At 41.3% G+C, this 13,155-nt stretch overlaps 1 protein-coding gene across 3 annotated transcripts in view; it reads right to left on the bottom strand.

The window, feature by feature from the left end:
• LOC139381725 (BAR/IMD domain containing adaptor protein 2b) overlaps positions 1 to 12,846 on the bottom strand; it is a 151,479-nt gene extending 138,633 nt beyond the window's left edge. For all 3 annotated transcript variants that reach the window (XM_071125451.1, XM_071125454.1, XM_071125452.1), the window contains exon 1: positions 12,515 to 12,846. In XM_071125451.1, coding sequence (XP_070981552.1) covers positions 12,515 to 12,589 — 75 coding nt within the window. In that variant the 5' untranslated portion in view covers positions 12,590 to 12,846. The remainder of the gene's footprint in view (positions 1 to 12,514) is intronic.
• Between the last annotated feature and the right edge of the window lie 309 nt (positions 12,847 to 13,155).

Below are 13,155 nucleotides of genomic sequence, written 5' to 3'. Positions count from 1 at the left end.
AAGCCAGGAAGAAGGCATGGCCAGCCGTAGAGAAATGCTTATTGAAATTTTCAATTATCGTGGATTTATCCGTGGTGACAATGTTTCCTAGCCTCAGTGCTAGTGGGCAGCTGGGAGTAGATGCTCTTATTCTCCATGGACATTGCAATGTTCCAAAACTTTTTGGGGTTAGAGCTACAGGATGAAAATGTCTGTTTGAAAAAGCTAGCCTTTGCTTCCCTGACTGACTGTGTGTATTGGTTCCTGACATCCCTGAAAAGTTGCATATCGCGGGGAATATTCGGTGCTAATGCAGTCTGCCACAGGATGTTTTTGTGCTGGTCGAGGGCAGTCAGGTCTGGAGTGAACCAAGGGCTATATCTGTTCTTAGTTCTACATTTTTTGAAAGGGGCATGCTTACTTAAGATGGTGAGGAAATTACTTTTAAAGAACGACCAAGCATCCTCGACTGACGGGATGAGGTCATAATCCTTCCAGGATACCCGGGCCAGGTCGATTAGAAAGGCCTGCTCGCAGAAGTGTTTTAGGGAGCGTTTGACAGTGATGAAGGGTGGATGTTTGACCGCGGATCCATAGCGGATGCAGACAATGAGGCAGTGATTGCTGAGATCCTGGTTGAAGACAGCAGTGGTGTATTTAGAGGGCAGGTTGGTCAGGATAATATCTATGAGGGTGACCATGTTTAAGGATTTAGGGTTGTACCTGGTGGGTTCCTTGATCATTTGTGTGAGAATGAGGGCATCTAGCTTAGGTTGTAGGACTGCCGGGGTGTTAAGCGTATCCCAGTTTAGGTCACCTAACAGAATGAAATCTGAAGATAGATGAGTGGCAATCAATTCAAATATGGTGTCCAGGGCACAGCTGGAAGCTGAGGGGAATCTATAACAGACGGCAACTGTGAGAGACCTATTTCTAGAGAGATTCATTTTTAAAATTAGAAGCTCGAACTGTTTGGGTATAGACCTGGAAAGTATGACAGATCTGTACAAGCTATCTCTGCATTAGATTGCAACTCCTCCCCCTTTGGCAGTTCTACCTTGACGGAAAATGTTGTAGTGTGGGATGGAAATCTCAATTTTTGGTGGCCTTCCGCAGTCAGGATTCAGACACGCAAGGACATCAGGGTTGGCGGAGTGTGCTAAAGCAGTGAGTAAAACAAACTTAGGGAGGAAGCTACCTTGTCTATCACTGACATTATTGATGTTGTTCTTGTACATAGTTTGAAAATAAGTGAAATATTATAAAGTATCGATTTCTGATATTGCTACTCCGCAAGTAACCACTTGGCTGTACCATTTACACCTTCTGTAGAGATCCATCCACTTAGCAAGACATAGCAAGATATTGATATATAAAATTAATATTGTTATGTAACATGATTTTGTGACATACCACAAACATATCATGTGACTGTATCAAGTGTCCACCACATAAACATATGTGTTTATTGACTGTACATGTGCACCTCACTCAGGTTGGTGTGTCTCCCAGGTGGCTTGTGGCAAATTTTAAACCACACTTTTTATGGATATCTTTAAGAAATGGCTTTCTTCTTGCCACTCTTCCATAAAGGCCAGATTTGTGCAATATACGACTGATTGTTGTCCTATGGACAGAGTCTCCCACCTCAGCTGTAGATCTCTGCAGTTCATCCAGAGTGATCATGGGCCTCTTGGCTGCATCTCTGATTAGTTTTCTCCTTGTATGAGCTGAAAGTTTAGAGGGACGGCCAGGTCTTGGTAGATTTGCAGTGGTCTGATACTCCTTCCATTTCAATATTATCGCTTGCACAGTGCTCCTTGGGATGTTTAAAGCTTGGGAAATCTTTTTGTATCCAAATCCGGCTTTAAACTTCTTCACAACAGTATCTCGGACCTGCCTGGTGTGTTCCTTGTTCTTCATGATGCTCTCTGCGCTTTTAACGGACCTCTGAGACTATCACAGTGCAGGTGCATTTATACGGAGACTTGATTACACACAGGTGGATTGTATTTATCATCATTAGTCATTTAGGTCAACATTGGATCATTCAGAGATCCTCACTGAACTTCTGGAGAGAGTTTGCTGCACTGAAAGTAAAGGGGCTGAATAATTTTGCACGCCCAATTTTTCAGTTTTTGATTTGTTAAAAAAGTTTGAAATATCCAATAAATGTCGTTCCACTTCATGATTGTGTCCCACTTGTTGTTGATTCTTCACAAAAAAATACAGTTTTATATCTTTATGTTTGAAGCCTGAAATGTGGCAAAAGGTCGCAAAGTTCAAGGGGGCCGAATACTTTCGCAAGGCACTGTATATACAGTTGAAGTCGTAAGTTTACATACACCTTAGCCAAATACATTTAAACTCAGGTTTAACAATTCCTGATATTTAATCCTAGTAGAAATTCCATGTTTTAGGTCAGTTAGGATCACCACTTTATTTTGAAAATGCTAAATGTCAGAATAATAGTAGAGAGAATGATTTATTTCAGTTTTTATTCTTTCATCACATTCCCAGTGGGTCAGAAGTGTACATACACTCAATTCGTATTTGGTAGCATTGCCTTTAAATTGTTTAACTTGGGTCAAATATTTCGGGTAGCCTTCCACAAGCTTCCCATAATAAGTTGGGTGAATATTGGCCCATTCCATCCTGACAGAGCTGGTGTAACAGAGTCAGGTTTGTAGGCCTCCTTGCTCGCACATGCTTTTTCAGTTCTGCCCACAAATTAGGATTGAGGTCAGGGCTTTGTGATGGCCATTCCAATACCTTGACTTTGTTGTCCTTAAGCCATTTTGCCACAACTTTGGAAGTATGCTTGGGGTCATTGTCCCTTTGGAAAACCCATTTGCGACCAAGCTTTAACTGATGTCTTGAGATGTTGTTTCAATATATCCACATAATTTTCCTCCCTCATGATGCCGTCTATTTTGTGAAGTGCACCAGTCCCTCCTGCAGCAAAGCACCCCCACAACATGATGATGCCTTGCTTCACGGTCGGGATGGTGTTCTTCGGCTTGCAAGGAATAGAATTTGGAATTGGAAATTAAATAGAAATTGACCCCAACCCTGATTTTAGTTAGATGTAAAATTGTGCAACTAAAACCTTGGCAAAAACGTCAAAATTAATTAGATTTTTTTATTTATCTTAAGGAAGTGTATACTGGCTATGTTGTTGCTGCGGCGTCTCAAGAGGGACAAACAGCAATATTTCTTGTTTTCCAAGCGAAGGTCTTTTAAGGGAGTATGCAAGGCACAAACGCTTGCGTCGCCTAGCCAAACTGAACCTAAATGGCACCCTATGCATTCGGAAAGTATTCAGACCCCTTGACTTTTTCCACATTTTGTTACGTTACAGCCTTATTCTGTCATTCTGCCCCTGAGCAAGGCAGTTAAACCACTGTTCCCCGGGCGCCGAAGACGTGGATGTCCTTTTAAGGCAGCCTCTGCACCTCTCTGATTCAGAGGGGTTGGGTTAAATGCGGAAGCCACATTTCAGTTGAAGTTATAAAGTTGTACAACTGACTAGGTATTCCCATTTCCAGTTCCCTTTCTAAAATTGATTCAATTGTTTTCCCCCCCTTATCAATACACACACAACATCCCACAATAACATAGCAAAAACAGATTTTTTACATTTTAGTAAATGTATTAAAATAAAAAAACAGAAACACCTTATTTACATAAGTATTCAGACACTTTGCTATGAGCACATAACCAAGACAACGCAGGAGTGGCTTTGGCACGAGTCTCTGAATGTCCTTGAGTGGCACAGCCAGAGCCCGGACTTGAACCCGATCGAACATCTCTGGAGAGACCTGGAAATAGCTGTGCAGCAACCTTCCCTATCCATGTATGATATGTACGATACGTGTATGCATGTAGGATATGTATAAATGTATAATATGATATGTATATGTTTGATATGTATGATATATATCATATGTATGATACAGTTGAAGTCGGAAGTTTACATACAGTTAGGTTACAGTCATTAAAACTCGCTTTTCAACCACTCCACACATTTCTTGTTGACAAACTATAGTTTTGGCAAGTTGGTTAGGACATCTACTGTGTGCATGACACAAGTAATTTTTCAAACAATTGTTTACAGACGTTTCACTTATAAATCACTGTATCATAATTCCAGTGGGTCAGAAGTTAACATACACTATGATGACTGTGCATTTAAATAGCATGGAAAATTCCAGAAAATGATGTCTTGGCTTTAGAAGCTTCTGATAGGCTAATTGACATCATTTGAGTCAATTGGAGGTGTACCTGTGGATGTATTTCAAGGCCTACCTTCAAACTCAGTGCCTCAAAAGAAATTAGCCAAGACCTCAGAAAACATTGTAGACCTCCACCAGTCTGGTTCATCCTTGGGAGCAATTTCCAAACTCCTTAAGGTACCACGTTCATCTGTACAAACAATAGTACGCAAGTATAAACACCATGGGACCACGCAGTCGTCATACCACTCAGGAAGGAGACGCGCTCTATCTCCTAGAGATGAACATACTTTGGTGCAAAAAGTGCAAATCAATCCCAGAACAGCAAAGGATCTTGTGAAGATGCTGGAGAAAACAGGTACAAAAGTATCTATAGCCACAGTAAAACGAGTCCTATATTGACATAACCAGAAAGGCCACTCAGCAAGGAAGAAGCCACTGCTCCAAAACCACAATAAAAAAAACAGACTACGGTTTGCAACTGCACATGGGGACAAAGATTATCCTTTTTTAAGAAATGTCCTCAGGTCTGATGAAACAAAAATAGAACTGTTTGGCCATAATGACCATTATTATGTTTGGATGAAAAAGGGGGAGGCTTGCAAGCCGAAGAACACCATCCCGACAGTGAAGCACGGGTCGCAGCATCATGTCGTGGGGTTGCTTTGCTGTAGGAGGGACTGGTGCACTTCACAAAATAGATAGCATCATGAGGGTGGGAAATTATGTGGATATATTGAAGCAACATCTCAAGACATCAGTTAAAGCTTGGTCGCAAATGGGTCTTCCAAATGGACAATGACCCCAAGCATACTTCCAAAGATGTGGCAAAATGGCTTAAGGACAACAAAGTCAAGGTAATGGAGTGGCCATCACAAAGCCCTGACCTCAATTCTATAGAAAATTTGTGGGCAGAACTGAAAAAGTGTGTGCGAGCAAGGAGGCCTCCGTCAGGATCCTGACTCCTGACTCTGTCAGGAGGAATGGGCCAAAATTCACCCAACTTATTGTGGGAAGCTTGTGGATGGCTACCTGAAACGTTTGACCCAAGGCAATGCTACCAAATTCTAATTCAGTGTATGTAAACGTCTGACCCACTGGGAATGTGATGAAAGAAATGAAAGCTGAAATAAATAATTCTCTGCTATTATTGACATTTCACATTCTTAAAATAAAGTGGTGATCCTAACTGACCTAAGACAGGGAATTTTTACTCTGATTAAATGTTAGGAATTGTGAAAAACTGAGTTTAAATGTATTTGGCTAAGGTGTATAGAAACTTCCGACTTCAACTGTAAATGTACAGTATATGTAGCCGTATGATTCTTTTCCATATTCAGACATAATGAGCTTTGCTTTGATTATATTCAGTGACGTATTTCACAATAATAACTCACTGAGATGGAGCGGTCAAATATCACTATTGAAACTATGTCATTTATCTCAACACGAGGCAAAAAAGTGTTTCACCGATCTGCGGCAAATGCTAAAATGTAATTTAATAGAGAAATACTCAATTGGACTCTCAATTGAGCAAGCGAGCCAGGATGATTAAGCTCTGACACACCCACACAATGTTGAAGTGTGTGTGTGTGTGTGTGTGTGTGTGTGTGTGTGTGTGTGTGTGTGTGTGTGTGTGTGTGTGTGTGTGTGTGTGTGTGTGTGTGTGTGTGTGTGTGTGTGTGTGTGTGTGTGTGTGCAGAGGTTGTAATAGGTGTAAACAGCAGATTGTCTGGAGGTGGGGGTGTCCTCCTTTCAGGGCCAAGTCAAGTATGTAGGCAGTCAGAGGCATACACACACACATATAGTCGTGAGACACTGCCCACACGTATGCACACACACATCTGCGTGTGAGTCACACAGCCAAATGTTGCAGACGGCGTCTTGTCTTCTTGGAGTCTGAGCGAGCTTGTAGATTACTCAGCAAGCAGCTGCCAGGCCATAGCAAGGTCTTCAGAGAGACTGCACTGCCACACTGCACCCCGTCACAGACAGGCTGCCAATATACCCGCTTCTCAGGGGATGACACACAATTTACTGCTATGGCTAAGCATTTCCCCTACTCAACTCCCAAACAGAGTGATGTTCACACCTTGTCTTGATGAAATAAATCCCTTTGTTAATACTACACCATCTGCTAGCATCAGTGGCGGTCGGTGCCATTTAAGATTAGGGCGGATGATCATTTTCTTTCTGAGCATGTTATTATTTCTATTACAGCATATTGGATGACTGTCATTCATTTTCCATTCCCCCAGTTCAATGTAACATTGATTGGTTTAGACTATTACATGATACTCAAATGGTCCCTATACCCATCATAAGGTTGCTACAACCTAGCCTCTGAATTACATTTTTTAGTAATCAAGTTGACAGACAGTGACACATTCCATACTGCCTTGCACACTCTTGCCTGCATCTAGCTGATCTAGGGTGTAATCATTAGTCCAGCAGTTGCAAACGACCGTTTCTATGGGAAAGATTCAGGTATTTTTATTCCCGTTTTGTTCCGTTTGCTTCCATTTGAGAAATGTTTTTCAACTGAATCACCGGCATGAATACACCCCTGATCATGCGCAAACAGTTCATTTTCATAGCAGCCACATACAAACAGCATGATCACTTAGCTAGCTCTTGCTCTCTCTTGCTTCTCCTTCATTTTGGAAGAAATTAATTTGTTCATAACTGTTCAACTATTGTCTTTCTCTTGAGTCAACAACACACCCTAGCTAGCTGTAGCTTATCAAATCCAACTTTATTTGCCACATGCGCCGAATACAACAAGTGTAGACTTAACCATGAAACGCCTTTAAACAACAGTGTAGTTCAAGAAGAATAACATATTAAAGTAAGCTGAAATAAAAAGTAATAATAAAAAGTAACACAATAAATAAAAAGTAACACAATATGTGTTTTCAGTACTAGATTAATTCTCTGATCCTTTGATTGGGTGGACAACATGTCAGTCCATGCTGCAAGAGAGCCCTGATAGGTTGGAGGACATCCTCCGGAAGTTGTCATAATTACTGTGGTAGTCTATGGAAAGGGGTGAGAATTATGGACGTCATAGGTTTTGAATTGAAGTCAATGTACCCAGAGTATGATGGAAACTAGATATCCTCCGGCTACACCATGGTGCTACTGAGTACTGTTGAGGCTACTGTAGACCGTCATTGCAAAACAATGTATTTTAATACATTATTTGGTGACATTAATATATTTTGTATAGTTTTATCTAAATAGGATAACTTTAATGTTTCTCAAATTGTATGAAATTCACTGAGGATGGTCCCCCCCTTCCTCCTCTGGGGAGCCTACACTGCAAGCATCCAGCTCTTCTTCTTCTCCTCCTCCTCCTCCCTATGACAAGACCAGCCATCGCCTTGTGCAGTTACAGGCTTGAAAAGTACACTGAGGATAAAACTTGAGCAAGATAAAACAATTGGGAGTATCAGGTGCTAAAATAACAGCTCACCTTTCAGACATGGACTCTCTAGAACAGTGGTATTCAACGCTTACCATATAAAGGTCAGTGCCTGCTGGTTTTATACCTGATAATGAATTGCACACACCTGGTGTGCCAGGACTAAATCAGTCCCATATTAGAAGAGAACAATGAAAACAAGCAGAGGAACTAGCTTTGATGTCCAGTAGAACTTGCTTTGAGGTCCAGAGTTGAGTTTGAAAGATCTAGAACATTCTCAGCATACCTGTTATGATGTGGATTGAGCAATTAGTTAATTAGATACACCTGTAATGTGATCTGCCATGCAAAACTGATACAATTGAAATGCAATTGACCAATTAATTAACTGCATGAGGTGATACTGATTGAAAGTGCTTGCTCTTGAATAAATACTGAATAAATAAATAAATGCTTAAACATTTAGCATCTCCTTAACACTCACCCTCGGTAACAGACCTGGTTGTATGGTATGTAATAGAAGCTGTCACTCATCTGGTCAGGTGTTTAATGAACAAATCAAGACCTCTAAGTGTTTCTTTAGAGAGGCCCTTAGAGATATTAACCCATGCTGAAACACACACTACTCTACCAGCCTAAGAGCTGTATGCATGCATGCGCACACACACACACACACACACACACACACACACACACACACACACACACACACACACACACACACACACACACACACACACACACACACACACACACACACACACACACACACACACACACACACACTCACACACTTACAGCCACCGCCAGGTAGCATCCGTCTCCCAAAAATAGGCCCCCAGCTGTGGGTCAAATTACCAGGGCAGCTACTAATCTCCTATCCTCTGCGTTTCTCCACCACTCCATCTCTCCCTCTCCTGCTGGGCTCTTTAATGATGCAGCCTGCTGATCAGGAAAATATCCCCCCACTGACTGATTAACTGACTGACTGACTGTTCCTCTCATTCCAAAACACAGGATGTTGTTAGACTTCAGTGCAGCTTTTGAAATTATTGATCATAGTTTGCTGCTCCAAAAAATTATGTGTTATGGCTTTACACCCCCTGCTATAATGTAGATAAAGAGTTACTTGTCTAACAGAAGACAGAGGGTTCTTTAATGGAAGCCTATCAAATATAATCCAGTTAGAATCAGGAATCCCCCAGGGTAGCTGTTTAGGGCCCTTGCTTTTTAAAATTTTTACTAACGACATGCCACTGACTGAGTAAAGCCAGAGTTGCTATATATGCGGATGACTCAACACTATACACGTCAGCTAGTAAAGCGACTGAAATGACAACCCTCAACAAAGAGCTGCAGTTAGTTTCAGAGTGGGTGGCAAGGAATAAGTTAGCCCTAAATATTTCTAAAACTTAAAGCATTGTATTTGGAACAAAACACTCACTAAACCCTAAACCTCAACTAAATCTTGTAATAAATCATGTGGAAATTGAGAAAGTTGAGATGACTAAACTGCTTGGAGTAACACTGGATTTCAAACTGTCATGGTCAAAACATATTGATGCAGTAGTAGCTAAGATGGGGAGAAGTATGTCTATAATAAAGCAATGCTCTGCCTTGTTAACAACACTATCAACAAGGCAGGTCTTATTCCTGAGAGGTATTGACATGTTGAATGCACCTAGCCGTCTGTCTAAACTACTGGCACACAGCTTGGACACCCATGCATACCCCACAAGACATGCCACAAGAGGTCTCTTCACAGTCCCCAAGTCCAGAACAGACTATGGGAGGCACACAGTACTACATAGAGCCATGACTACATGGAACTCTATTCCACATCAAGTAACTGACGCAAGCAGTAAAATAAAAACAAAAACATAAAACAAAACACCTTATGGAACAGCGGAGACTGTGAAGCAACACAAACATTGGCACAGACACATGCACACACACACACACGCACTATACATACACATGGATTTAGTACTGTACATATGTGGTGGAGTAGGGGCCTGAGGGCACACAGTGTGTTGTTTTGGCAGCAGCTAATGGGGATCCATAATAAATACAAATACAGGATCACCTCATGGCCTTGCCATCTTCTCCATCATCAAGGCTATCTCTCTCATTAGACTACTCCATCATCAAGGCTCTCTCTCTCATTAGACTACTCCATCATCAAGGCTCTCTCTCTCATTAGACTACTCCTTCATCAAGGCTCTCTCTCTCATTAAACTACCACCTCTCCACTTATTCCTCTCCATGGCCCCACCCTGGCCATTCATTAACAACACCAACACATCTCCCACTGGTCTCAGCATCAGGCTGCTGCTCCACCACCACTGATCATTAAAGTCTACCTACAGGGGTATGTGGAGGGTCAAGACTAGGTGTTAGAAATTAACCTCAAAAGGAGAGTACGTATATGAGTGTACAGCTCAGTGCCATCTGTGTTGCATGGTAGCGAATGGCCATGACAGATCAACTAGAGAGTACTTACATCCTAGCAGCCACTAGGCTCTAGTTACCATCTGACTATGTCATAAGAGGGAGTACTGAGAACAGTGACCAGTTTTCACAGGTTGTGCAACCTCTTGCCCCTTTGCCCTTCTCCCTCGCTCTCTTCACTTCCTGAAATCTAGCCTGCTTGGACAAAACATGTGACTCCCAAATGGCATCTTTTTCCCTATGGGTCCTGGTCCAAAGGGAATAGGGTGCCATTTGGAATGCAAGAACATCTTACAGTGCAGTGAGTCTCAAAAGTAGCACCTCCGCCCTTGGCTCTGCTAAAGGAGAGCTTTGTTGTGGAAATGGCAGGAGGAGAGTTTTAGACTACAGGGTAGTTTCAACAAGCATGGGACGGTCCTTGATTCCCTCTATCAACTCCTCTAGCTTGGTGAAAAGGGTGATGAAAATATGTAGAGAAACAAAAAAACATATCAAATACTGCCATAGTTCAGAATCTCTAACAAGCAGTGCTTGACTTGAATTAAAATAGGTGCCAATACTAATTTGGAGTGCCGCTACTGTTTGTATTTGGTGCAGTAACTCTGCAATACTTTTGAGCTAATATTCTAGAAGAGGTGCAGGAACTCAAACAGTAGAAAATATGAGTTGCCGTTACTCAGCTCAGGTGAGCTCCTGCCCAAGTCAAGTCACTGCTAATAAGCCACCTTGCTAAGATAACAGAGGGAGAGAACATGAGTAACATGACACTACTATTCTGAATTGTATTATATTTGCTCACATGTTTATTTAGCAAAGTTCTTCTCCTCTGAGACAAAGAACAACACCCTCACATGATAATTACAGAAAGAGTGCCACCCATCCCTCCTCACTGATCGCTGCAACACACACTCATCCCTCCTCACACAGGAGACTCCTATAACTCCCCTAACAGATGTCTCCCAACAGTTAGCCTTTATTGGGTGAACCCCACCTACTGTGAGAGATGTTAATTTTTTATTTTAATATAAACTTTACCTGATTTTTAAATACTACCCAGCCTAGAAACATTTTAGTCATTTAGCAGACGCTCGGATACAGAAACAATTAGGGTTAAGTGCCTTGCTCAAGTGCACATTTTTATTTAACTAGGCAAGTCAAGTCAAGAACTGCTGGTCTGCAATATGTCATACCATGCAATTTGAGCTGTCCCTATCTGCCCAGCCTGGTTTCATAGACTAAACGTAACATAGTAAATGTAAATCTGGAACACTGAAATTAGTATGATAAGTTTTGTATGGTTACATAAGACAGATGGTTACTACAGGCAAAAACAAAGTAGGGTGGTTGGTTGGGCGTATAACGCAAACGTCTACTAACCCAAAGGTTGAGAGTTTGAAACTCATCACAGACAACTTTTGCATTTTTGCTAATTAGCAACTACTTACTACTTTTAGCTGCTTTGCAACTACTTAGTATGTTAGCTAACCCTTCCCCTAACCCTAACCCTTTTAGCAAACCCTTCCCTAATGGTCTAACCCTTTAACCTAACTCCTAAACTTAATCCTAACCTTAACCCTAACCCCATAGCCTAGCTAACTTTAGCCAGCCAGCTAGCTTATGTTAGGCACCTAGCCACCTAGCTAGTATTTGTAACATATCATAAGTTTTGCTCATTTTGTAACATATTGTACATTTTGCCAATTCATAACATATTTTCATTGCAAATTCGTAAATTCATATTGTACACAAATTGTAATTCAAAACATATCACACGAAATTAGTGCACAAATTAATACATGCCATACAAAACAAACCATATTATAGTAAATGGAGTGTGAGGGATTTATGTACAGAATAATACGAAATGCTCTGAGACCAGGTTGGTCTGCCTCGAGGCAAACTGTCACTTTGTTACACATCCTTAAGTAAAATTATATATTCAAATTAAACTTGGACTGGGGAACTTGTTTTTTGTCCCCTGTGAGCCTATGGCTGTTGGCGTCACTGCGAGCAATGTGTCACTCACTGCTGAGAAAAAGAGCATCATTTTGGAGCAGTGATAAGACCCTCTGTGGACGGATGGGGTGAGATTGGACATTTCCCCGGTACACCATAGAAGCCAAAGTCGTTATCATTATATTAATGGTTTCGACTATTGTAATATATATATATATATATATATATATATATCATAAATAGGATGTTTGATTTGTTATATTCGAATATAGAGAGTAACATATACTTATATATATATATATATACCTGTGCCTAAAACAAAGTTCAAAACGTATCCAACAGCAACCACAATCTTAGCAGGTTTCATCAGCTGACGAGACTCTACTCATCAACCCACTTTAGGAAAACAATAATCGAGGGAGGAATTATTGAAGCGGGAATGAATGGACAGGTGCATGGGTGTTCTTACCTTATAGACATTCTCCGTTATACGGTGCACCTCGTCAGTCCGAGACATCGTGGGATCTTCTTCAGCCAAAACCATAGAACAGATTTATTTAGTGACGGTATCTTTCCTAAGAAATACGACTGAAGAAAAACAGAATATGTGGAAGGAGCCGTTGTAACAAACAACTACAGAGGGAGGCGAACGCGCGTAATATGAGACTCCGGAATCAGGGGTTTTATACGAAACTCGTCTACTGCACCCACACTAGCCCACGCAGTCTGGAGGCTATACCACGCGTGGAGCGCAGAGAGAAACATGGCATAGGGATAGCGCTGCTTGCCATTTTAAAGGGCTCTGCCTCCTCTTTCTCTCTCTCTCTCGAACACTGCCCACACCACTGCCTCCGCTTTGCCTCTTCTGCATAAAGATAATTCATAACAACTGCATGCCTGAATGACTTCAGTACACACAATCACATACACATACACAACAATAATGATTTCAACAGATTGTGCTCTTGCGGTCAAGGTAAATGAACAAATTCTGCACACATTTTATGCATAACATATACCGTATAATGGCGTAGAACCAAGTGTATTTATCGAACATTGTACAAAACACTACCACTGAATAGCTCTGTTCATTTATTTCTATTTAACTGT

This window comes from Oncorhynchus clarkii, chromosome 23 (genome assembly GCF_045791955.1).
Source record: "Oncorhynchus clarkii lewisi isolate Uvic-CL-2024 chromosome 23, UVic_Ocla_1.0, whole genome shotgun sequence".
Classification (NCBI taxonomy): domain Eukaryota; kingdom Metazoa; phylum Chordata; class Actinopteri; order Salmoniformes; family Salmonidae; genus Oncorhynchus; species Oncorhynchus clarkii.
The sequence above is the reverse complement of the archived record's forward strand: the minus strand, read 5'-3'. Positions and strand labels throughout refer to the sequence as shown.